Below are 27,201 nucleotides of genomic sequence, written 5' to 3' on the forward strand. Positions count from 1 at the left end.
CACTCAATACTGCAGACATTGCGTGTGCCCCACATGATTGTATACAGGCTCTGGTTTTTGCATTCACTCTTCATGCAGACACCGGGTGTGCCCCACATGATTGTATACAGGTTCTGGTTCTTGCAGACACTCAATACTACGGACACCGAGTGTGCCCCACATGATTGTATACAGGCTCTGGTTCTTGCATTCACTCTTCATGCAGACACTGGGTGTGCCCCACATGATTGTATACAGGCTCTGGTTCTTGCCGTCACTCAATATTGCAGACACCAGGTGTGCCCCACATGAATGTATACAGGCTCTAGTTCTTGCAGTCACTCAATACTGCAGACATTGCGTGTGCCCCACATGATTGTATACAGGCTCTGGTTTTTGCATTCACTCTTCATGCAGACACTGGATGTGCCCCACATGATTGTATACATGCTCTGGTTTTTGCATTCACTCTTCATGCAGACACTGGGTGTGCCCCTCATGATTTTATACAGGCTCTGGTTCTTGCAGTCACTCAATACTGCAGACACCGGGTGTGCCCCACATGATTGAAAACAGGCTCTGGTTCTTGCAGTCACTCTTCATGCAGACACCGGATGTGCTCCACATGATTGTATACAGGCTCTGGTTCTTGCAGTCACTATTCATGCAGACACCGGGTGTGCCCAACATGATTGTATACAGGCTCTGATTCTTGCATTCACTCTCCATGCAGACACCAGGAGTGCCCCACATGATTGTATACAGGCTCTGGTTCTTGCATTCACTCTCCATGCAGACACTGAATGTGCCCCGCATGATTGTATACAGGCTCTGGTTCTTGCAGTCACTCAATACTGCAGACACTGGATGTGCCCCACATGATTGTATACAGGCTCTGGTTCTTCCTGTCACTGTTCATGCAGACACCGGGTGTGCCCCACATGATTGTATACAGGCTCTTGTTCTTGTAGCCACGCTCCTTGCAGACACCAGGTGTGCCCCACATGATTTTATACAGGCTCTGGTTCTTGCAGTCACTCGCCGTGCAGATTCCGGGTGTGCTCCACATGATTGTATACAGGCTCTAGTTCTTGCATTCTCTCTTCATGCAGACACCGGGTGTGCCCAACATGATTGTATACAGGCTCTGGTTCTTGTAGCCACTCTCCATGCAGACTCCGGGTGAGCTCCACATGATTTTATACAGGCTCTGGTTCTTGCATTCACTCTCCATGCATACACTGGGTGTGCCCCACATGATTGTATACAGGCTCTGGTTCTTCCTGTCACTGTTCATGCAGACACCGGGTGTGTCCCACATGAATGTATACAGGCTCTGGTTCTTGCAGTCACTCAATACTGCAGACACCGGATGTGCCCCACATGATTGTATACAGGCTCTGGTTCTTTCAGTCACTGTTCATTCAGACACCGGGTGTGCCCCACATGATTGTATACAGGCTCTGGTTCTTGCAGTCCCTGTTCATGCAGCCAACGGGTGTGCCTCACATGATTGTATATAGGCTCTGGTTGTTGCAGTCACTCAATAATGCAGCCACCGGGTGTGCCCCACATGATTGTATACAGGCTCTGGTTCTTGCAGTCACTCTCCATGCAGACACTGGGTGTGCCCCACATGATTGTATACAGGCTCTGGTTCTTGCAGTCACTGTTCATGCAGACACCGGGTGTGCCCCACATGATTGTATACAGGCTCTGGTTCTTGCAGTCCCTGTTCATGCAGCCAACGGGTGTGCCTCACATGATTGTATATAGGCTCTGGTTGTTGCAGTCACTCAATAATGCAGCCACCGGGTGTGCCCCACATGATTGTATACAGGCTCTGGTTCTTGCAGTCACTCTCCATGCAGACACTGGGTGTGCCCCACATGATTGTATACAGGCTCTGGTTCTTGCAGTCACTGTTCATGCAGACACCGGGTGTGCCCCACATGATTGTATACAGGCTCTGGTTCTTGCAGTCACTCAATACTGCAGACACCGGGTGAGCACCACATGATTTTATACAGGCTCTGGTTCTTGCAGTCACTCAATACTGCAGACACCGGAGGTGCCCCACATGATTGTATACAGGTTCTGGTTCTTGCATTCTCTCTTCATGCAGACACCGGGTGAGCACCACATGATTGTACATGCTCTGGTTCTTGTAGCCACTCTCCATGCAGACACCGGGTGTGCCCCACATGATTGTATACAGGCTCTGGTTCTTGCAGTCACTATTCATGCAGACACCGGGTGTGCCCCACATGATTGTATACAGGCTCTGGTTGTTGCAGTCACTCAATACTGCAGACACCGGGTGTGCCCCACATGATTGTATACAGGCTCTGGTTGTTGCAGTCACTCAATACTGCAGACACCGGGTGTGCCCCACATGATTGTATACAGGCTCTGGTTCTTGCAGTCACTCAATACTGCAGACACCGGGTGTGCCCCACATGATTGTATACAGGCTATGGTTCTTGCAGTCACTCAATACTGCAGACACCGGGTGAGCACCACATGATTGTATACAGGCTCTGGTTCTTGCAGTCACTATTCATGCAGACACCGGGTGTGCCCCACATGATTGTATACAGGCTCTGGTTGTTGCAGTCACTCAATACTGCAGACACCGGGTGTGCCCCACATGATTGTATACAGGCTCTGGTTCTTCCCATCACTGTTCATGCAGACACCGGGTGTGCCCCACATGATTGTATACAGGCTCTGGTTCTTGCATTCACTCTCCATGCAGACACTGAATGTGCCCCGCATGATTGTATACAGGCTCTGGTTCTTGCAGTCACTCAATGCTACAGACACCGGGTGTGCCCCGCATGATTGTATACAGGTTCTGGTTCTTGCAGTCACTATTGATGCAGACACCGGGTGTGCCCCACATGATTGTATACAGGCTCTGGTTCTCGCAGTCACTATTCATGCAGACACCGATGTGCCCCACATGATTGTATACAGACTCTGATTCTTGCAGTCACTCAATACTGCAGACACCGGGTGTGCCCCACATGATTGTATACAGGCTCTGGTTCTTGCAGTCACTATTCATGCAGACACCGGATGTGCCCCACATGATTGTATACAGACTCTGATTCTTGCAGTCACTCAATACTGCAGACACCGCGTGTGCCCCACATGATTGTATGCAGGCTGTGGTTCTTGCAGTCACTCAATACTGCAGACACCGGGTGTGCCCCACATGATTGTATACAGGCTCTGGTTCTTGCAGTCACTCAATACTGCAGACACCGGGTGTGCCCCACATGATTGTATACAGGCTCTGGTTCTTGCAGTCACTGTTCATGCAGACACCGGATGTGCCCCACATGATTGTATACAGACTCTGATTCTTGCAGTCACTCAATACTGCAGACACCGCGTGTGCCCCACATGATTGTATGCAGGCTGTGGTTCTTGCAGTCACTCAATACTGCAGACACCGGGTGTGCCCCACATGATTGTATACAGGCTCTGGTTCTTGCAGTCACTCAATACTGCAGACACCGGGTGTGCCCCACATGATTGTATACAGGCTCTGGTTCTTGCAGTCACTCAATACTGCAGACACCGGGTGTGCCCCACATGATTGTATACAGGCTCTGGTTCTTGCAGTCACTATTCATGCAGACACCGGGTGTGCCCCACATGATTGTATACAGGCTCTGGTTCTTGCAGTCACTCTCCATGCAGACTCCGGGTGAGCCCCACATGATTGTGTACAGGCTCTGGGTCGGTGGTGTTTGGGTGGGGAGGGTCGGGGTGGGAGCATGCCACAGTATGAACATGTTACTGGCTTGTTCTAGTGACCGCTGCCCCCGCCCTGGTGTAGTAACTTTTGCACTTGAAGACCCGCCTTCTAACTGCGGAGCCATTGTCCTGAGATCTCGCGATGTAAAGGACACAACTGGGGGCACGGGAGGCAGGGTCTGGGGGTGTGGGGGGCACGGGAGACCCTCTGCACCCTTCTTTGGTCTGCTAACTAATAAAGAGCTATGGTGTAACGGCCTGGTTCTAATCCCGGCGTCCCCATGAACCCCTCTCCGCCCGCTCTCGCACAGATTGTGTAATGAAATGAAATGAAATGAAATGAAAAAGATTCTTGATAGAGCGCACTGTGACCAAACGGCTTCCTGGCACTAGATCCTCTGTGCATCCGTCTGATCTGCTAATGGCCACTAATTTAAAGTACTTCTAAAAAGAGAAACCATCAGAAACAAGCGGGTGTATAGAAAAGTTCATCTTTATGTTACTTCTAATGCCATGCTGGACAGCTGGCCGCACTCGCTGTTTACAGCTGTGGCGCGTGTTCCGCTAGCGGGCACCAGATGGCGCTGCTCCCATGCACTAGAGTGGTGACAGGTGAGTAAACTTTTCTCTGACACTCTTGTTCAAGATGCTCTTTCCAGATAGCGCTGTTGTCGGACCCCAGCTCCTCCCTCCTCGAGAGGGGTCCCCTCTGCAGAGCCCCCTTCTCCCTGCCTGGCACCCTGGGAACTCGGGTTACCAACTGGCAGGGTGCAAATTCAGGACGGTCAGTGTAAAAATTCAGGACAAAGGGTCAAAATTCAGGACAAAAATTCAGGACAGAAGGTCAAAATTCAGGACAAAAATTTGGGACGAAACGTACGTTTTACAGACATATCAGAGGAGGTGGCACAATAATATATAAGTAAGTAAATAGACAACCAAAATAAATACGAGTCAAAATAAGTTTATATAAGGTTTATCCAATCGTGCACTTAACAGTTTTTCAGTATGCGCGCAACTTTGCGAAGCGACATCGGGCCCTTTCTGCAATCAAGATTTGTGCTAGTAACAATCAACATTAATAAATAGTAGTTTTTAATTGTATGTTGAAATCTGTGTACAGTGAAAACTGTTTTAGTTATTTTATTTGTATTTTCTCCAGCGTGGTGCCAAGACAAAAGCAGAATGCTTTGCCTTAGTCCCATGCAGGAGAAGGCCCCCCACATGCTGTCACTACAATTGGGCCCATTAGCACTTATAGATTGACAATCAGCTGCAGTCTCAGACTGACAATGGGCCGCTCCACAGTCTGCAGGAGGGAGGTCCAGGAGGGGCGGCTGCAGGCAGCCTCTTCAGGTTAAAAGATAAGAGCGAGAGGCTTCTCGCATGGGAAACAGCATTCCTTTCCGAGATTTCCCATTTCGATTTTAGTATGATGTCTGTAATTACGGACGTCTTGTGGACATCATACTAAAATGACAGACGGTCCGTGAAATTTACGGACGGTTGGTCACCCTACTGGGAATAGCATGCCCTAACCTTGCTGTCTGTCTGTCCCTGCAGGTCTCTCGTCACCTCCTGCGGCCCCTGATGGCCATGAGCCTGGCCCTGGAGCGCCATTCCCAGGAGCTGGCCGCCCTCCTGCTGCGAAAGGATGCGGAGATCCAGGACTACCGGGAGGGCGGCGCCACGCTGAGCCGAGGTAGGTGTGACTGCACCTCACACCATGAATATTGTGCCGGTGTTCAGCAATGGCGTTACACAGGGCATACGTCCTAAAAAAACACAGAGGTGCCAGTATGTAAGTGACTTCCTGGTGCGTGACATCACAGGAAGTGACCTCGCAAGAAGTGGTGTCACAAGAAGTAACCTCACAGGAAATGACCTTGTTGGAAGTGACATCCGATATTAAGACCTCACACATATGTTTAGCAGCTCTATCATGAGTACATGTAAGCACATTACTAGAGTTAACAAATGGGATTTTGCATCAAGGTTGTACCCAAAATGTGGTGCATCCTCGACGCAAAATCTGTTCCTCAATTGATACAGTTAAACAGAAAATCTTTTGTACAAATAAGTTGACAACAAGAGGAAACATGACAGTAAGTAAGTAAATACATTTATTTGTTGATTAATTAAATCATTACAAAGAAGTACATATCAAGCACTAAGTCTGATTGAACATATATGGATACAATGCCTTAAAATAAGTTGACGAGATATGGAGGTGAGCAACCCAATATGCCCTTGCGGGCTCGGGCAATACTTATTATAAAGGAGAGGCCAGCAAGGGATTTTGTTTAATTGCTTATTAGTCAGCGATATTAGGACTTGTTATAAAAATCAAGGATCCTAGAACTGTTGTTAATCAGTTGCTATAATCAATCATTAATTTGGAATAAAGAGTCATATAAGATCAATATCTACAATGTTACCCCACTAACACAGTAAATAAATTCAAAAACCAGGATTTTGTTTTGTCTGAAAATTATTATTTGTTTTCAAGGCAAAAAGTATTTACAAAAAAGAAATATTTTTATAAAAATAGGGTGCATACACAGATATTGTTTAGATATTCAAGGTACAGATTATTATCACCTTTGGTCTATCTAAACAGAAAGTCCAGACTGCTAATACAAAATAACATAACCTTAACTCGAACAGGTTGCGGTCCGGCGCTTTTTTCCTCGATTGAGATTTCCTTTCCTCGCCTTGCTATTTCAAAGACTAGAATTGAATGGTCGTCTTCCTACCGATCTACAAACATTGGATCCCTTGCTACTACTTGGAATTCTTCCAACTTAAGAGCACAAGTATTCCTGGTATAAAAGGATTAATCTTTTTGCCATCTAATACCAAAATAATTGGAACCACTGATGTTCCTTTGAACAGAGGGAAGACCTTTATATTTGACTAAAAAGGGTCATCTACTGTATGTTGAATTATATCGTCCTGATGATGGTCTTATGAAAATTCTTAAAAGACCGAAACGTCGACATTTTAGTCCAACTCTGCACGTGATTCATTGTATCATCTTTGATTTTCTTCTTTTTGAGTTGAAATCATTGTTATTTTGTATTAGCAGTCTATTTTCCAATAACAGTCTACAATGACTGAATAAAGTGCATCGTGCTCTCAGCGACGAAACTAATGTGCATTGTGCTAGTAGCAAGTATTAAAAGCATCACAATAGCAATTAGTAGCAAAAGAAAAGAGCAATTAGTATCTTCTGTTACAGATTATCTGTAACTATTAGCAGCAAGGTATAAAGTGCATTCATTTTCAGTAACAAAGCTACAGTGCATCATGCTAGCAGCAACAAGATATGAATCACTGTCTTAATTAAAAACTAATATATAATACAAAGCTCCTACCGGTGATAAAGAGCACCTGTGCTGACCTCTAAAATCATAGAAAATAATTGTACATAATGTGCTAACCACAGCCTTAAAATAACATTGTGAAAAACATGGCAGTAGATCTCTTCTGCTTAGTTGATTGCAAAGTCTCCATTTGAAGAGATCTTATAATAATAATAATGGTGAGACACCTCTGGAGGCGAACACTTTCTCTGGAGAGATCTGTGGTGCAGAAGTTACTGTCGATGTACAATGTGTATGCTACGATAGGAACTCTGACGCCCTGCAGTGGGACCAGTAGCAATATAGAAGAAATAAAATAGCGGATTTGACATTATTTGTGTAAATACTGGAACAGACCAATACAGCTGACATTTTTACAGTGCATGCATATCTCTCATATAGAGGGAGTTAAGAAAGTCAGAAACATGGCTGTCCTAAGTACCTGTGAAGTGATATGCTGAGAGCCTATGTTTTCTTTCTATTGCATTTGCATTGAAGTGTGAGGCTCGGATAGTGCCGCCAGGATAATATTGAAACAAATGGAGACCTGGTGGCTCCTCAGCTTCATATCAACAAAGGACAAGGCAGCAGGGTAAACGGCGAGTCAGTAAAATGTACTTTAAACTCGTATTACCCACCTCAAATGGCCAGCTGCCACTTGAGCACAATAAATACAGAAGAAAAGGCCGATGGGAGGCAATACACTAGATCAGCAAATTACAGTGCACACACAGCAGAGTCCATTTAGCAGGTGTTGTGGGTTTTGTTGCAAGTCTTTATTTTTCAAAAGTCGTTTATACACATGTAGAGACAGCCAACACGTTTCACCCTTCACAAGGGCTACTTCAGGGCAAAGATAATGTAATGAAATTCGCGTGTCGGTGTAAATGAATCCAGCAATAAGTATACTTACAAAGCGTCCCTCTAGGTGGACGTTGTTTGCAGAAATCAGGCCTTAAGCGGTAATGAGTACCCATGTTATTCAGTCCAATTATAATGTAGATTGACTTCAAGGGGCGAAGGAGCAACTCATTTGGCATTAATAAGCCTCCAGTGTATTCAGTAAAAGTACTTGTTTGAGCCAGTATTCGTGTATGACCCAAGCCCGTGTGCCGCCGCAGCAGGAGTGAATATATCGGCGCTACTGCTGCTGCTGCTGGACACGGGCTCGGATCATACACGAATACTGGCGCAAACTAGTACTTTTACTGAATACACTGGAGTTACCATAACAGTCTCCTGCTTAGCATTATATACCACACCACACAAGCTCGCTATCAGTTTGTCAATGTGAAAGTGCTCCTTTCAGGAGGGTGCATTACTTAGTGGAGGTGGGGCTGTGTCAAGCACATTCTAAGCACGCGCCTCCCTTGCAAGTTGCCCTTCCTGGGAGCCGTGATCAGTCTTCCCATCGCTCCATTAGAATTCCAAGTAGTGAGGCTTGCACCCGGATCCTTCCCGCCAGTTCCTCAAAAGGGATGAGTTCCGAGGTCTTGTCCAACAGAGCTGAGAATGCCGGACACAAATTTACATCCACTTCGAGCAAACTCCACGCAGAGTTCTTTCCTGGAGAAGGCAGCACATTGGCAGCTGCCTTCGGCCCACTTGTCCAAAAGCTGCATGAGCCCAGTCTCTGTTGTATATTGATTCTTCTTGTAATATGGCTTTCAGTAGTCATTAGCCCTTTCTCAGTGTTTTCACCTTCTTAGCTTCCCAGAATACCTGTGTGTGTTCTAATCTCGACCAGACTGTTCTACTACTCTGCTGTGTCCTACAATAAATCTACATGTAATCAACTAGAAGTATCCTGTCATCTATCTTCACCTATTTACAACAGTCTCCTTAGGAAATCTTTATTGCAATATTCATCCTCGTAGTATTTGCGCACCTACATCCTTTTGCTTGGTCAGAAAACATGTCCACAGGAGCCTTGGACCCAAGAGTCCCGTTAGAAAGCCTGTGTTTGTGGGAACTTTTTCAATTAACTAATGGACAATCTTTTCTCCCCGGAGTACAGTTATTTCGCAGGTCACCAGCCTGAAGCTAACAGATTTGATTTTCAGACTGTTTATCCACCGCCTGTCCTGGATAGCAAAGCCCTGGAAGAGTCGCTGCACTCTCCTTCAAATGGGAGCTAAGTGTCGAGGAAGCAACAAGTGGGCGGATTCGCTATCCATCCCCTCATCCCTGGTTCTAGGCTGCGCAGAGGCTTATGTGCTTCTCAGACCTATTGAGAGTCTCACCACGAGGAGCCTTTAGGCTTATTGCGAACTGAAATCAATGATGTGAGATTGTGGAGGCCATTGAGACTGATTGACTCTGCTTTGAGCTACACCCAGGCGGCCCCTGCTTAGAGGAGAGAGCGAGCCCATCATTGATGATGCAAATGGAGGTTCCATGTACAGGAATTTATATGTATAGGAATTTATATAGCGCAAATCACCGAGCAGTTTCTAAGTGCTTGCTTAGGGAACCCGTCCTGGTATTCCCCTGTGAGATAACCCTGGCAGGGTATCCGCAAGGTGAAAGCCAGGCATCCCGCCGCGAGGGGCCGTTGTGGAGATTAAGGAAGCTATTGCCCAGAGTCGCAGAGTGTGAACCCGTGAATCGAGTAGGCACCGGAGCTAGAATTGTCGAGTCCATGGACATTTTAGGACTCAAGACCCCGCCGAGCTGGGAATTGAACCCTGGTCCCGGGCTGACCTCTGCTTCCAGGTCTGCCTCCTCTAACCAGTGAGCCACACTTCTCCTTCTGATTTAGATCTCGCCAGAGGTAAGTTTGTCAACAAGAGGAGTCTGGTTGTTGGTGCTTTCTACAAGTCACTGATCTGTTGGTTGTTCCTGTGAGATCCAGTAGAAATTCGAGATGCCCGGCTTAAACCAATAAAGCTTTTTAGGGTGATGTAGTGTTCACACTGAATCCCAGTGTCTTTGGATGGTTCCGCGCATTATTATCTTAGGGATCTGATTAGGACAGTTTAGGGTATTACAGGAACACCCAGTAATTTCTCCTGCGTGGCGCAATTCTCTGTTCCTAGATTTATCCAGCGCAGAAAAAGAGATGGGAGTTTATTTGTGCTGCAGCTCGGTTCCACTCTCAGCGTGGGGACATCTTCACTCAAAGGAGGACAGGCAAAAGAAACAAATCGAGGCTGTAGAAAGAAAGAAGCAAAAGAGGAAGGGAAGCTCACCCCACGCAGCCCGAAGGGGAGATCGCACCACGCAGCCCGAAGGGAAGCTCGCCCCAGGCAGCCCGAAGGGAAGCTCGCCCCAGGCAGCCCGAAGGGAAGCTCGCCCCAGGCAGCCCGAAGGGAAGCTCGCCCCAGGCAGCCCGAAGGGGAGATCGCCCCACGTAGCCCGAAGGGGAGATCACCCTACGTGACCCTAAGGGGAGATCACCCCACGCACCCTGAAGGGGAGATCGCCCCACGCAGCCTGAAGGGGAGATCACCCCACGCTCCCCGAAGGGGAGATCGCCATACGTGACCCGAAGGGGAGATCACCACATGCCCCCCGAAGGGAAGATCACCCCACGCACCCTCAAGGGGAGATCGCCCCACGCAGCCCGAAGGGGAGATCACCCCACGCCCCCGAAGGGGAGATCACCCCACGCCCCCGATGGGGAGATCACCCCACGCTGCCCGAAGGGGAGATTGCCCTACGCAGGCCGAAGGGAAGCGCACCCCACGCAGCCCGAAGGGGAGGTCACCCCACGCATCCTGAAGGGGAGATCGCCCCACTCCGCCCGAAGGGAAGATCACCCCTCGCAGCCCGAAGAAGAGATCGCTCCACGCAGCCCGAAGGAGAGATCGGCCCACGCAGCCCAAAGGGAAGATCGCCCCACGCAGCCCGAAGGGGAGATCGCTCCACGCAGCCCGAAGGAGAGATCGCTCCACGCAGCCCGAAGGGGAGATCGCTCCACGCAGCCCTAAGGGAAGATCGCCCCACGCAGCCTTAAGGGAAGATCGCCCCACGCAGCCCGAAGGGAAGATCGCCCCACGCAGCCCGAAGGGAAGATCGCCCCACGCAGCCTGAAGGGAAGCTCGCCCCACGCAGCCTGAAGGGAAGCTCGCCCCACGCAGCCCGAAGGGAAGCTCGCCCCACGTAGCCCGAAGGGAAGCTCGCCCCACGCAGCCCGAAGGGGAAATCGCCCCACGCAACCCGAAGGGGAAATCGCCCCACGCAACCCGAAGGGGAGATCGCCCCACGCAACCCGAAGGGGAGATCGCCCCACGCAACCCGAAGGGGAGATCGCCCCACGCAGCCCGAAGTGGAGATCACCCCACGCATCCTGAAGGGCAGATCGCCCCACGCATCCTGAAGGGAAGATCACCCCTCGCAGCCCGAAGGAGAGATCGCTCCACGCAGCCCGAAGGAGAGATCGCTCCACGCAGCCCGAAGGAGAGATCGCCCCACGCAGCCCGAAGGAGAGATCGCCCCACACAGCCCGAAGGGGAGATCGCCACGCGCAGCCCGAAGTGGAGATCGCCACGCGCAGCCCGAAGTGGAGATCGCCACGCGCAGCCCGAAGTGGAGATCGCCACGCGCAGCCCGAAGGGGAGATCGCCCAGCGCAGCCCAAAGGGGAGATCGCCCAGCGCAGCCCAAAGGGGAGATCGCCCCACACACCCTGAAGGAGAGATCGCCCCACGCAGCCCGAAGGGAAGATCGCCCCACGCCCCTGAAGGGGAGATCGCCCCACGCCCCCTGAAGGGGAGATCGCCCCACGCAGCCCGAAGGGGAGATTGCCCCACGCAGCCAGAAGGGGAGATTGCCCCACGCAGCCCGAAGGGGAGATTGCCCCACGCAGCCCGAAGGGGAGATTGCCCCACGCAGCCCGAAGGGGAGATTGCCCCACGCAGCCCGAAGGGGAGATTGCCCCACGCAGCCCGAAGGGGAGATTGCCCCACGCAGCCCGAAGGGGAGATTGCCCCACGCAGCCCGAAGGGGAGATTGCCCCACGCAGCCCGAAGGGGAGATTGCCCCACGCAGCCCGAAGGGGAGATTGCCCCACGCAGCCCGAAGGGGAGATTGCCCCACGCAGCCCGAAGGGGAGATTGCCCCACGCAGCCCGAAGGGGAGATTGCCCCACGCAGCCCGAAGGGGAGATTGCCCCACGCAGCCCGAAGGGGAGATTGCCCCACGCAGCCCGAAGGGGAGATTGCCCCACGCAGCCCGAAGGGGAGATTGCCCCACGCAGCCCGAAGGGGAGATTGCCCCACCCAGCCCGAAGGGAAGATTGCCCCACCCAGCCCGAAGGGAAGATTGCCCCACGCAGCCCGAAGGGAAGATTGCCCCACGCCCCCTGAAGGGGAGATCGCCCCACGCCCCCTGAAGGGGAGATCACCCCACGGAGCCCAAATGTATTGGCCCGGAGTTGTAAAATTCCTAGGTGTCTTTCTCTAGGGAGGCTGCACAGAAATCCACAGAGGCTTTTATATCAAACTCAAAAATAGATTCTGTGTCTAAAAAAAGTTGTTAAACTGTTTTATGTCCAACATATGCATTAATTTATTTTGTTTTTGGTAAAATGCAGATAAAGCGGGTTACATTTTTGTGAAGGACTTCAAAACTCTCTCCCTAAAAATACTCTGCAATCCCTTTGAATCAAGCTCTGCACAATGTACATTTGTAAAAAAGTGATTTCAGTATAAATTACAGCGCACTAAAAATGAGTGGTGATAAGGAGCAGGTGAATCTTTCGCTCACAAATAGACTAAAAGTAGCCTTCTTATGGCAAGAGAATTCTGAGTAGTAGAAATCCAACGTCCCCTTTAATTCTCCTCTGAAGCTCTTCCCACCTTCTTTTTTTTATATTTCTTTATTGATTTTTAACACAGCTTAACAGTGCAGACCCATGTCTGCTCCTCAATGATGCATGAATAGCTTTGATGAAGAAACAGCACTTCCACTTTTTCATAACATGTGTAACTTCCTTATGCCTTCCGGCCACCATTGTGTGTGGAGTTCGCAGACTTTAGTTATTGTGTTGTATCTGTTGGGTGGAGTAGGCCTGTGATACTTTCATGTGGTGGGTTTTGGGCCTAGCGTGGCCACTGTCAATGGGTCATGTTGGACATATGTCTTGGTTACGTCTGGTCCGTTCTGTCAGGGTGTACTGTGACCCCGCTCTCATGGTGGTATGGTACCTTCATTCACAGTCTAAGGGGTGGGGGCATTCTTCGCCTCCAGGTTTCTAATGTAACCGTCCCATACGGGGCCATCTGGTCCCCCCAGCACCTCCAAGCATATGCGGCGTACGTCGTGCCGCAGACCTGTACCGCCGTCTTTTGTAGAGCTTAAAGAGGTCTCCTTTCCCTAGGTGTGTTTTCTGTAAGTAGGCAATCTGAATACATGTGTTTGAGGTATGCATGCACTACATGGCGTCGTTTAGGGGTCGCTAACCCCCGTGCAATCCACGTCATAATGTCATAAGATGTGGCATCGTTTCTGATAGCCTGCGCCATTATTCGTGTTTGGAAGAGCTTGCTACCCACTACGTGCAGTCGCTATGACGTTGCCTGGTCTTGACCACTGTCCTCCGTCTCTCCCAGGATTTGTTTTCCGGTGTCAGGTGGTGTGTGTGCTTGGTAGAGTCATGTGGGGCACCTGATACAAGGCATAGCCAACTGTAGTAACTTCCCCTCCCCTGTCATGGTGCATCAACATCATGCAACTGAACTAATAAGGAGGAGGTGCCCTGGCCCCTGCTTGTATCCAGCCTTACCAGGCCTGCGCCACGTGGCCTTGCCACTGGGCTGCATCCGCCGAGGCTCGGTGCCTCCGTTCCACACTCCCAGCTCCTGCTCCGTTTCCCCACGGCCACCGAGAGCCTGGGCTTCCCAGATCCTTTGCTAGCTTCATAGGTGCTGTCCGCGCCTCACACTGCCACAGTGCGTGTGCAGCCGATCTCCATGCCCGGCTCCACCTGCCTCCCCGAGCTCTGACTCGTATGTCGCTAGCCTCTAGGCCGCGGTTCTTGTTCCCAGGGCACAAGTCCTATAAAAAAGAAGTGGTGGGGACTCACCAAGTAAGACAATATGCAAATGACATCACGATGTAGCGCTATAAAAGAAATAAAATAGTGCTATTTAATGTTTTTGTGTAAATACTGGTATAGACTAACTGATCTGACAGTCTTAACAGGGTCTGCATTTTATATCCGGGGACAGAACAAAGGCTATTTCACACAAGAAGGAAGGGGTGAGGGTTAACAACTCATCTACCCCAAACCCCCTACTTAGACATAACACCAAGAGGGGTAGAGAGGAGACACAAGTGATCGTATGCAGTGACACTAGTCGTGTTGTTGAAAACTGCCCTCATTCACACACGAATGTGTGTGACATGCTTCATCATAGGGTCTGCTTACAATACACCCTGACGTAGCCACGCACAGGATGGAGCATAGGGAAGGGGAAAACAAACAACATAAAAATAGTCCTAATTAGTGCTAAATCAAAAGACTGGGAACAGTGGTAGACAAAGTGAAGTGAAAGAGTGATTAAAACTGGCTCGTGGGTATCCTATAATCCAACTTTATTCCAGCGTCCCCCAGCCAGGATTAAAATCGGGAAGGATAGTCGTGTTTAGAGCTGACTATTTACTCCTAACACCCCTCCTTAACCTGCTGTGAATGTCAGCATGTTTCGACCATGCTAAAAGAGTCAAACCGGTCTTCCTCAGGATTTCTATCAGTCCCAGTCACAGTCCCCCTATTACCTTACATCGGTCAATTCATGGGGCTCAAAACCTTAAAATTATCCATACGTGTGGAGGCAATTCCCCTTGCATGGGATACAATTACTTCAAATGGAACAAGAAAGGAGAACAAAAGATATGAATAAGGCTCAAGAGTCTACATCCCATTCATATGTATTATCCCAACAAACCTTCCCCATTGATTTCCTTGTAAACACTGCAGGGATAAAATTGAGACACCATGTGTCACATAATGTTTTCAAATGCAATATCAGTCTTCCGGGGGTCGTATCCATTGTTCTCCAGTATTAGGGTGTCTTTCATAGATTCACATGCTTGAATATTCCCCGTCGTCGAAGTCGGAGCCCCACGGTAAATAAAATAGCAATAAAATGTGTATGTAAAAACATAACACCTAAAAATACACACTAGAAATAGTTACAAATATTTGAAAGAAACAGGTTAGTATTAGATTCCTTACCTTAGAATATCCCCAGACATCAGTCTGGATCCGGAAACTTTTGCGTAGCAGTACCCTTGCGCGTCGTTAGGCGTCGTCTGCGGCTCCGCGTGCGTCGTTGGCGCCGGGATGATGTCGCCGGAGTACTTGGACGCCGCCCTCGCGCGCTGACGTCAGTTCTTCATTTTTCTGCGCCAGCAGTGCAGATCCAGAAAAAGTGGTACCCATAGTCAATAAGTGATCCTTTTTGATCATTTTTCGAAGTCTTCTCAACTCCGAACCATGCCGGTAGGGATGCCTGGATTTAAACCCTGTGAGGACTGTGACCGACTGATGTCGGTTACTGACACTCACAGCCGGTGCCTTCACTGTCTCGGCTTTGACCACGACGACATCGAGGGACTGGTCGCGGGGTCGGAGCCATCATAGCTCCGGGAGTCACCATCGGTCTTCGGGCTCGAAGTCGTCAAGTAAGCACAAGAAGTCGAAGAGACATCATCGCTCTTCCGACTCCCCCCGACACGACCGGGGGTTCGGGTGACTCCGCCCACGCGGCTCCGTCGGAGTCGTGGGCGTCGCGGCCTGCTTCATACCCTCCGGTCCCTGGGCAGGACGCGACGCCGGAGGAGATCGAGCCTTTCCTCATGGCCATGAGGTCGCTATCTCTTCCAACGGGCTCCGCGGCGCCTTCGGGCCCAGCGGACCTGTCTGGGGGCCCCAGCGGGTCGGTTGCTTTGGCCCCGGCGCCGGCAGGTGCTTCGGCCCCGCCGCCGCCGCCTTCGAGCCCGGCGCCGCAGGGCCCGCTGGATCTGCTTGCGGATCCGGGTCATCGCCGGTTCACCTGACGACCTCACCGGTGCCGATCCCTAGGGTGTCCCCTCCGACGCCGCCTTCGGGCGACGCCGTCCCTGATGCCTCCCTCGATCCGGTTTCGGCGTCGGAGGGACGCCGCTCAGCGCCGTATTCGACGCTGATTGGAGATTTTTACTTCAATGAACCGGCCCCATCCTTTGACAACCCTGATTGTCAGGAGATGGGTGATGAGGTGTATTGGGAGGGGTCTGAGGGCCCTCTGACACGTGATTGTCAGTCCCAGCAGGACTGGACAGGTGAACTTGGGGATGCCAGTGGTCTGGGCACTTTACCGGACACTGGTTTTGTCTCACCTCCTACCGTGGCTACGGAGGAGGGGGCAACCTACAGTGTGGTGCTGACGCGGGCGGCCAGGGCCTTGGGCCTTGAGCTCTCTGTCGCAACCGTGAGGACTAACCTCCTCACTGAGGTCCTTAAACCACAGTCAAGCTCGGCTGAGCCTCTGCTGCTGTTTAATGAGGCCTTGACTGACTTTCTTTTGGGCACTTGGTCCAGGCCCGCTACAGGTCCGCCTGTAGATAGGAACGTGGCCCGACACCACCGCCCGCCCCGGGCGACCCTTGTTTCCTGCCCACCCATCCCACCCAGAGAGGCTGGTCATCCAGGCCTCCAGCTCCCAGACCGCATTCCCGACAGCTCCGCCCGATCAGGAATCTAAGAGGTACGAGCAATACGGCAAGAAGGTATTCTCCTCCCTGAGTTTGGGACTGCGGTCTTCCAACACCGCATGCCTCTTGGACCGCTACACCCACTCTCTGTGGGACACGGTCGCGGGCGTGCCGCCAGAATGCCCGACGGAGGTCAGGGCTAAACTCACCCAAGCCCTTGGGGAGGGTCGAGATGCAGCACGTTTTTCCATCCGGTGTGGGCTGGATACCACCGACTCACTGGGCAGAGCGATGGCAACGACGGTGGCGATTCGTCGCCACGCCTGATTGAGGTCCGCCAACTTTTCGGCCGATGTCCAGAATACACTCATGGTCATGCCGTTTGATGGCCGTCGCCTTTTTGGCGACAAGGCAGACCATGCGCTTGAGCTCTTTAAGGACTCCTGGGCTATGGCCAAGTCCTTGGGCCTCTCGGCCCCGTGCCAGCACACGGGTGCCTTTGGCTCCTTTCGTGGCCAAGGAAGGGGCGCCCCCACTCGTGCTGCCAGCCACGCACCGCACACTAATTTCCGACGCGGTGGCGGCCGTGGAAATCGCCGTGGTGGCGGTCGGGGACAACGGCGAGGTCAGTCCACACCTTCCCCCACAGCATCTGCCTCTAAAGCTTCCTAGTCCGTGCTTTCAGGCCCACGTGACGCCAGTGGGGGGCAGGGTTCGCCCTCACCTCTTCCACTGGTGCACTGTCACTTCGGACAGGTGGGTGCTGCAAATCGTCTGAAGGGGCTACTCCCTCCCGTTCGCGGCGACTCCTCCAGCCATGCCACCGCAATACCACCGCGTGTCGGGGATCACTTGCGACTTCTGCAAGCGGAAGTTATGGCCCTCTTGGCCAAGGGGGCCATCTAGCGCGTTCCTGGGCCAGAAGTAGGGTGTGGTTGCTACTCCCATTACTTTCTGGTACCCAAGAAAGGCAAACGGGGCCTACGCCCTATCTTGGATCTACGGAACGTCAACTGCTTCCTCCGGAAGGAGAAGTTCAAAATGCTGACACTTGCTCAGGTCTTAGCTGCCCTGGACCCAGGAGACTGGATGGTAGCGTTGGACATGCAGGACGCTTATTTCCACATTCCCGTCCTGCCGGTCCACCGGCGCTAACTGCGGTTCACTGTAGGCCACGAGCACCTTCAGTTTACTGTGCTCCCCTTCGGCCTTACCAGCGCCCCACGGGTGTTCACGAAGGTAATGGCGGTGGTCGCAGCTCATCTGCGCAGGTTAGGGGTTTCAGTCTTCCCCTAGCTCGACGACTGGTTGTTGAAGGCGGGCTCACCCCAGACAGTCGTCAGCCACCTCCAGACGACGACAGACCTCCTGCACCAGCTGGGGTTCTCCATCAATGTGCCAAAGTCACACCTGTGCCCCTCCCAGAAGCTCCTCTTTATCGGAGCGGTTCTCGACTCGGCGCAGTTTAGGGTTTATCCTCCCGAACAGCGGGTTCGGGATATTCAGGCTCCGATTCTGATCTTTCAGCCTTTATCCCGAGTCTCGGTCAGGTTGACGCTGCGGCTTCTGGAACTGATGGCCTCCTGCATCCTTCTGGTGCATCACACCCGATGGCGGATGCGGGCTCTGCAGTGGGACCTGAAGTTTCAGTGGGCCCAGCATCAGGCAACCTGTCCGACCATGTCCTGATCTCGGAGGGCTCTGCGAGACAGCTGCAGTGGTGGCTCATGGACCGCGATTGGGTCAGCGGCAGATCCCTCTCCCTTCCCCAGCTTGAGCACGTAGTTGTGCCTGACGCATCCCTCCAGGGCTGGGGTGGCCACATGGGAGAGGCGGAGATCAGAGACCTCTGGTCTCCGGCGGAGTCCCGGCTCCATATCAACCTTTTGGAGCTGCGGGCGATTCATCTTGCGCTGAAAGCATTCCTCCCCTCTGTCCGGGGGAGTGTAGTGCAGGTGTTCACGGACAACACCACTGCCATGTGGTACTGCAACAAACCGGGCAGGGTGGGGTCGTGGACCCTCTGCCAGGAGGCTCTGCGCCTCTGGCAGTGGCTGGAACATCAGGGCGGACCCTGGTGGTTCAACACCTGGCAGATTCTCTGAACGCCAGGGCGGACAAACTCAGCCGATGGTGCATGATGGATCACGAATGGCGTCTGAACTCGGACGTGGCGCAAGGTCTCTTTCTGCAGTGGGGAGAGCCTTGGTTAGATCTGTTCGCCACCGAAGAGAGCGCAATGTCATCAGTTCTACGCGTTGGAATTTCCTAGGAGGCACTCGCTCGGAGACGCTTTTCGCCGCGAGTGGAGTTGCGGTCTGTTGTACGCCTTTCGGCCCATACCACTTCTGCCCAGAGTGCTGAAGAAGATCAAACACGACCGGGCCCAAGTCATCCTTGTGGCTCCGGACTGGGCACTAAGGTACTGGTATCCTGAGCTAGTCAGTATGTCAGTCGATCTCCAGGTTCGTCTGCCTCTTCAGGAGGACCTTCTGTCGCAGCAGCAGGGGACGGTCCTCCACCCGAACCTGTCCAGTCTCCACCTCCATGCTTGGAGATTGAGCGGTGGCAGTTGGGGCCATTTGACTTGCCTCCTGACGTCTGTAATGTAATTCTGGCAGGCAGGCGTCCCTCCACAAAGTCGGTATACGCCTGCAGGTGGTACAGATTTGTGGCATGGTGCACAGCAAAGGCTCTGGGTCCTCTCTCTGTCCCTCTTTCTGAGGTTCTTCTCTTCCTTCTTTCTCTTGCCCAGCAGGGCTCTGCTCTGGGCACTATCAAGGGCTACCTTTCTGCTCTTTCAGTCTTTCTAAGGCTGCCTTATCAACCGTCTTTGTTCAAGTCCCCCATTGTCACTCGGTTTCTGAAAGGCATCACACACATGTTTCCCCCTGTTCCTTTTGTGATGCCTCAGTGGGACTTGAACCTTGTTCTTACCTATCTGATGTGCGCTCCCTTTGAGCCGCTTCATAACTGTCCTCTCCGCCTCCTTACTCTGAAGACTGCTTTCCTGGTTGCCATCACCTCTGCCAGGAGAGTGAGTGAGCTCCAGGCCCTTTCATCCAAACCTCCTTTCCTTTCTGTCCATCCGGACAAGGTTGTGTTGCGGACTAGACCCTCTTTCCTGCCCAAGGTTGTAACGGCCTTCCACATCGGGCAGCCTATCACCTTGCCCACCTTCTTTATGCCACCGCACCCCTCAGTAGAGGAAGAGCGGCTCCACCGTCTGGACCCAAAACGTGCGCTTTCATTCCATCTAGATCGCACACAAGCCAGTTCCGGGTGGATGACCAACTCTTTGTTGGTTACGTGGGCGCTAAGAAGGGACGGGTGGTGCACAAGCGGACCATCTCTCGGTGAGTCGTCTTGTGTATCAAGGCTTGTTACTCCTTGGCGAAGAAGGAGCCTCCTGTAGGGCTGAGGGCCCATTCCACTCGGGCCACGGCGGCTACCACTGCCCTTGGCCGGAGAGTCCCTTTGCAGGACATCTGTCAGGCAGCTACTGGGGCCTCGCTGCACACGTTCACAAGACTCTACTGCCTGGACAGCCAAGTTTGGAGGGATGGCTTCTTTGGACTTTCTGGTGTGATTATTGGTTCTCAGACCCACCACCGGGGTTGGTATTGCTGGGGTATCTATTCTAAAGTAAGGAATCTAATACTAACCTGTTTCTTTCAGATGAACAAGTTACTTACGTTAGGTAACGATATATCTGTAAGAAACAGTAGTTAGTATTCGATTCCTTATCGCCCCACCCATCCTCCCCGTTCTGCGAACCGATATCTAAGGTTATCCCCTTTCAGGGCGTAGTTTCATGGCACCAGTGTTGGTTTTTATCATGGCTCTGCGTTTCTGGTGTGGGAAAGCTATGTATAAGAACTAACGTCAGCACGCGAGGGCGGCGTCTAAGTACTTCGGCGACGTCATCCCGGCACCAATGACGACAGACGCGGAGCCGCAGACAACGCCTACTGACGCGCAAGGGTACTGCTACGCACTAGTTTTCGGATCCAGACTGACGCCTGGGGATATTCTAAGGTAAGGAATCTAATACTAACTCGTTTCTTACAGATATATCGTTACCGAAGGTAAGTAACTTGTTCACCAGGTCATAATTTCCACATAGGAATACATGGCAAGAGAGAAAACATTTGCAACATATCCCGTCATTATGTTAGTCCAAACTACAGCCTATCCGGCGCAAGCACCCCTCCAGAACCTTCTCCTCAGAGGCTTAGGCCCTCAGATTTTCACCGCACGTCGTGTGAAGGGAGTCTCCCTGAGCTCTGCTCAGTTTACTACTTTTCTCTGGTTTTCTAGTACTTTCTACAATGTCTTCAAGTAAGAAGTCTTCGTTTAGACCTTGTTCTTCTTGTGGGAAATTGAGACTTTATTCTGAAGACCCCCCACAAGAAATGTATATACTGCCTCTATCCTGACCATGAGGTAGGCAAATGTAAAATCTGCAGGACTTTCTCCACCAAGACCTTAAAGAATAGGGAGGGTCGCCTCCTCCTCTAGTTACAAAGGTTGAAGGACAAGGATTCGGCTCTTTCTGGCGCAGAAAGCCTGGTGTCGGATACTTCTAAAGACGCCTCAAAGCGTAGCAGTGTGCAGGATTTACCTTCTCCCTTCTTCAAGAAGAAGAAACTCTCACTCTTGAAGGCTCCTGTGGTGTCCCCATCTCCTCCTGCTATTCCGATGCCCCCGAGATCTGGCTCTCAGGCATCTACGGCTTCTTCTGAGCACGTTTCCACCTTAAAACGTGTAAAATTGTCGTCGGGAGTGTCGACAACGTCTCCGGCTCGTCGATGACTACAGTGATGACGACGTCGGCTTCTGGCTCGTCGACAGTGTCTGCGTCAACGGCGTCTGTCGACGAAGGTATGACTCCGTTTTAAAACTGTCTCGTCGCCGATTCCTATCGCCTCAACGTCGAAGAAGAGTCTCTCGTCGTAATCGGAATCTACGTCGATGAGAGTTGTCAAGAAGGCCTCCTCGTCGTCAGCCACTCTGTCGACGAATGTTCCGTCGACAGCAGTTTTGTCTACGACGCCCCCGTAGACGGTGGTTCCCTCGACGGTGGCTTCCCCGACGTCTGTCCAGTCCTCGTCGACGGCTTCAACGACGATCTCGTCGACGGTGGTGCCATCATCCCTTGCGTCCTGTTGCCAATTCCTTCATCCGGGTCTGGCGTTTCCTCTGCCGACCCTTTGCACCAACGTCGCCAAGTGTCTCTGGAACACCTTGACATTCCAGGTGACACGCAGCCCCCGTTGCCCCTGTTTGCGATGTGAAAAAGCAGTTTTTCTCTAGAAATCACCAAACACTGCTTGGCGTTAGTCGCCTCTAATTCACTTGGTCATTAACTAATCAAATAAAGAGGCAGGTGCTGGCAACTGGAAAACAAGGAACAGGTTTATTTCTCCAGAGGAGAACACGTCAGTTCGGACAAACAAAAGGTCTTCTCGAGGTGCTCTAACTGCATCTCTGTGGCATAGCCTTTTATACATGATCTCAACTATTTATTGCAGGATAACACATTCCTGACAGTAGTTTATTACATCCCCGGAATCCCCGCTTCCAGCTAGTTCCCACACATACCCAACAGCAAATGTCCCCCACCCCGGTCTAAGCAGGTGATTGTTATCGCACAGCTGGGCATTCCGGCAGGGTCTGAAATATGCGTAATCGGTCCGATCTAAGGGGGATGTGGCATTGATTAATTCCGACCCCTTTGATGGGGAGCAAGTTCCTACTGTACGGGGGCAATGAACTCTATCCGCAGGGGATGATTATTGCCTGGGACCGGATCGAACAGCCAGGTGCAGGGGAGGAGGTTATCGATGGGGCCTGTTCGTGCGTGGGAGATGAAAGGGCATGGGGGTTTGGTTTGGGAAGTGGCTCCGGGGCTGGGTCACGCTGAGGATGCTTTATGACTCTAGCATGTGTGCTTGAGGGTTGTCAGAGCGCGGGGGATGACAGCGAGGTCAGGGTGACGCGCTGGTGATCGGCAATGTACGAAATGGCCACGGTATCTAAAATGAAGTGCCGCTTACGTGCATACAGTGTCTCTCGTTAGGCAAGATGGCACCGGCAATGTTCACGTCTGTCGATTATATTTTAACAGTGACAGGTTCTGAGCAAGACTCTGTTTCTGAGGACGAAGAGGATGATCATTTCCGGGCAGCACGTAGCTCTTCTGAACTAGTCATAAAGTGCCAGGACTATGGGGATAATCATGAGGACTCATATTCTCAGGAGGTAGAGCCGTCGACTCGGATTCCGACTGCATCAATTCCTCTTTCCCTCATTTCCAATTTTCAGTATATGCTAGAGGATTTTCCGCCATCCCGTCATGGTTCGCCTCTGCCTACGACACCTGCGCCTGTACCACCTTCTACCGCTGTTCCAATGCCGCAACTGGCACCTGCACCACCTCCTACCACTGTTCCGCAGCCGGCATCTCCGCCGGCTCCTACTACGACCTCTATTCAGGTCCATTCCACAGTGTATGAAGACGATGATAGTAATCTTCGCCCGGACAGAGAGGATGGTGAGCTGCAGGACGACGATACTGACGGTGATGGCGATATGCAAGCAACGCCGTCCCCACCTCCTGCAACTCCGGGGGATTCCCCTCCTGTTGACTTTGCAGGTTTCCACCAACTCGTGGATAAGGCGGCACTCCGCTTTAAACTTCCTATGGTTCAAAGGGAAGAGGACTGCTTCTTGTATGACTTCATTTTAAGCAAGTTCGGACTGTCCCAATCATCGATTTCATCTGGAATGAAGGAGTCAAGTTGATGCAAACGCCGAATTCCATCCCTGCACAACTACCCCGATTGGAGAAAAAGTATAAGGCGCCCCAGGGTTCTCCAGCTTGCCTGGTGGCAAAGCCTAAACCGGATTCGGGAGTCACCCGGGCCGCCCAGCACCATTCCTGAAACCCATCTTCCCCGATTACGGCTCCTCCGTATCGTGAAGGTCGTCGCCTAGATGCCATCGGGTGAAAGTTCTCAACTATGGCTTCCACTACTGTAAGGGCTGCTAAAGCTTTGGCCATACTGGTACGTTATGATCGTCAGGTGTGGTCTGACATGTCCAGCTTGGTTGCCCTCATTCCGGAGTCCTCCAGGGCTGAGGCTTTTAAAATTCTCCAAGACTGGGAAAGAGCGTCGGAAGAGATCATCGACTGCTCTGTGGATATTGATTGCACTGGCTCCCAACACTCCCCCTCCAACCCTGGCGCCTCTACGGCGCCAGGGTTGGCTTTGGTCTACCTCTTTTTACCAGGAGGTCCAGGCAAAAATTCTTGACATGCCTTAGGACGGTGAGTCACTCTTCGGTCAGCATGTCGATGAGGTGCTGCAGACGATGAAGAAAGATACCGAAACAACTCGCTCCTTGGGCACTTTACAGTTCCGCAAGCAGCCCTTTCAGGGTGGATCGAATCAATACCGCTCCTATGGCCAGGGAAATCAACGGTATTCCAACTAGCAGCAGCAGTCCTCACGCCAGCAAACTTCCAAATCGTATCGTGGAAAATCTTCCTATAGAGGTTCCACTTCCAAAAGGCAATGACTTTCCTTTCCTACGCAAAGTTGGAGGTCGAATCTCCCTGTTCTTTTATCAATGGTCCTCAGTCACCTCGGACAGTTGGGTATTGGACATTGTATCACAGGGCCATGCCTTGGAGTTCGTAAAATTTCCTCCTCACACTCCTCCAACTGGTCCGCCTCCTGCGCACCTCAAAGAACTTTTCCAAAAGATTCACATCATGATTCAGAAGGGTGCCATCGAAGTGGTTCCCAAGTCTCAGAGGGGAATGGGATTTTATTCCCCGTTATTCCTCATCCTCAAGAAGACAGGTGACTGGCGTCCAATTCTTGATTTACGGGCACTGAACAAATACCTGAAGTGCCAGTCCTTCCGCATGCTCACGCTGATGGAGATCTTACGTCTTCTCTGCAAGGACGACTTCATGACCACCATCGACCTCCAGGACCCTTATTCCATGTGCCAATTCTTCCTCGTCACCGGAAGTACTTGCGCTTACGGGTGGGACGGAGAGACTTTCAATTCAGGATGCTGCCTTTCGGCCTGCGCTCCGCCCCTCGTGTCTTCACAAAGGTTTTGGCCGCAGTAGTGGCTTACCTAAGTCTTCAGGGCGTCCAAATCTTTCCGTACCTGGACGACTGTCTCATCAAGTCGCAGTCTCACAGCCAGCTGTCTCGAGACACAGGACTTGTTTCGCTCCCTCGGCCTGTCCATCAATGCCGAGAAGTCCCAGGTCGACCCAGCTCGTTGCAGGACTTTTCTAGGCGCCACTCTGGATACGTCACTAGCCAAAGCATTCGTGTCTCACGAACGTCAGCTGCGGATTCTAAGCCTGGTAACCCTCCTTTGTTCAAAAGAGTCGGTTTCCGTTCGTATATTGAAGTCTTTTCTGGGAATGGCGTCCTCGTGCATCTCTCTGATACCAAACTGCAGGCTCAGGAGTCGCCCAATTCAAGAAGAATTGGATGGTCGGTGGCGTCAAGTCACCGGCTTCTTCAACGATCTCTTTTGTGTGACTGCCCGGATGAGGTCGGGTCTCCAGTGGTGGGCGCAGCCATCCAATGTGGCTGCCGGTACCTCAGTCCTCACCACAACTCCGAAACTCACTCTGACCACGGATGCCTCCTTGGAAGGTTGGGGAGCACACCTTCAGGGGCTGTCCATCACTAGCACATCAACAGGTTGGAGTTGATGGCCATATTTCTGGCTCTCAAATCGTTCCATCTTCTGATCCGGGGGAATCGGTGGTCATCCAAACAGGCAATACCACCAGTATGCACTATGTGAACAAGCAGGGCGGCACCAAATCTCCTCTCCTGTCTCGGCTGGCACAAACTATCTGGGACTGGGCGCTTCGGCACCACGTTACCCTGATGGCAGTTCATCTACCATGCATCTCGAACATCCTAGCGGATGCCCTCAGCAGGTCCGCATCCTCGACGCACGAGTGGGAGCTACATCAGCCGACTCTGGACTTCATCTTTCGGCGTTGGTGTCATCCAAGCATAGATCTCTTTGCGAGCCCAGCGAACCGGATATGCCCATCCTTTGAAAGTTGTCTTCCCCATCCAGAATCGTCCGGGAATGCCCTTTTGATGGATTGGTGCGGTCTATTCACCTACGCCTTTCCGCCATTTCCACTGGTTCCTCGAGTGTTGTGGAAGATGCGGAGACAGCTAAGCCACATTCGCCTGATCGCTCCGAGCTGGCCTCGACAAGCGTGGTTTCTCGGAACTGCTGCTTCTTTCTCAGTGCGATCCCATTCTCCTTCATCCTCGAGCGGACCTCCTCAACGATGGACGATGGCCTGATCTGTCATCCGGACCCCTCCTCTCTGATTATCAGCCTGGAACCTGAGCACCTTGAATTTACCCATTTGATCATTCCGCCTGCATGCAGAGACTTTCTTGCCAATGCCCGAGCTCCATCTCCAATAAATACTTATAAACTGAAGTGGAAAAGGTTCTGTCACTGGTGCGTGGCTGCAAACATTCATCCTGTTCCTTCTACTCCAGCGCAGCTTCTTCTGTTCTTTCTAGAGCTGGCACAGTCAGGACTCTCCCACTTCACTTTGAAAGTTTTCTTGGCGGCGATTTCTCGCTTCCGGCAGGATGGCTCCTCCTCTCTCTGCTCTTCCAGAATCATTAGTCAGTTCTTTAAAGGACTGTTCAGGAAGTTCCCGCTCATTAGGCGTCCTCCTCACACCTGGCATCCCAACATTGTTTTGACACAATTAATGAAGGCACCAATGGAGCCTATCCCCAAGGCGGATTTGAAATTTTTAACTTGGAAGATGGCCCTTCTCTTTGCTTTAACCTCTTCACGGCGCGTGAGTGATGTTCACGCCTTTACCATTAAGCCTCCTTTTCTCCAATTCCAATCGGACTATGTAGTGCTTCGCACAAACCCGGCTTACATGCCTAAGGTGCCCACTGACTTTCACCTCAATGAGCCTGTTCTCTTAAAGACTTTCTTTCCAAACCCTCAGTCTCCAGCGGAGCAGCGTTTAGATTCTCTGGACTTTAAGCGCTGCCTTAAATTTTATATCGATAGGACGGCACCCTTTCGCAAATCTGATCAGTTGTTCGAAACCTACGGACGCATGTGCAAGGGGCGTTCTGTCACCAAGCCAACTATTACACGTTGGATTTCTTCAGCAGTTTCCTTCTGCCACCAGAAGGCTGGCAGACCTCTTCAATCATCAGTGAGAGCTCATTCTACCAGGGCAATGTCATCCTCTACTGCCCTGTTTGCTGGTGTGCCGATTCATCAAATTTGCCGAGCAGCTACGTGGTCCAGCAGGCACACTTTCATGAGACATTATTGCCTTGAAACGATCAACGAAGCAGATACGGTAGTGGGACAAGCAGTGCTTTATTTTTTTTTTG

General features: G+C 51.6%; 1 protein-coding gene across 1 annotated transcript in view; it reads left to right on the plus strand.

Annotated features, from left to right (window-relative positions):
• NHEJ1 (non-homologous end joining factor 1) overlaps nt 1-27,201 on the plus strand; it is a 1,360,764-nt gene that overhangs the window by 310,500 nt on the left and 1,023,063 nt on the right. Inside the window, exon 4 of the mRNA XM_086958444.1 lies at nt 5,311-5,449. Coding sequence (XP_086814570.1) covers nt 5,311-5,449 — 139 coding nt within the window. The remainder of the gene's footprint in view (nt 1-5,310; nt 5,450-27,201) is intronic.

Source organism: Lissotriton vulgaris, chromosome 2_1 (genome assembly GCF_964263255.1).
Source record: "Lissotriton vulgaris chromosome 2_1, aLisVul1.2, whole genome shotgun sequence".
NCBI lineage: Eukaryota > Metazoa > Chordata > Amphibia > Caudata > Salamandridae > Lissotriton > Lissotriton vulgaris.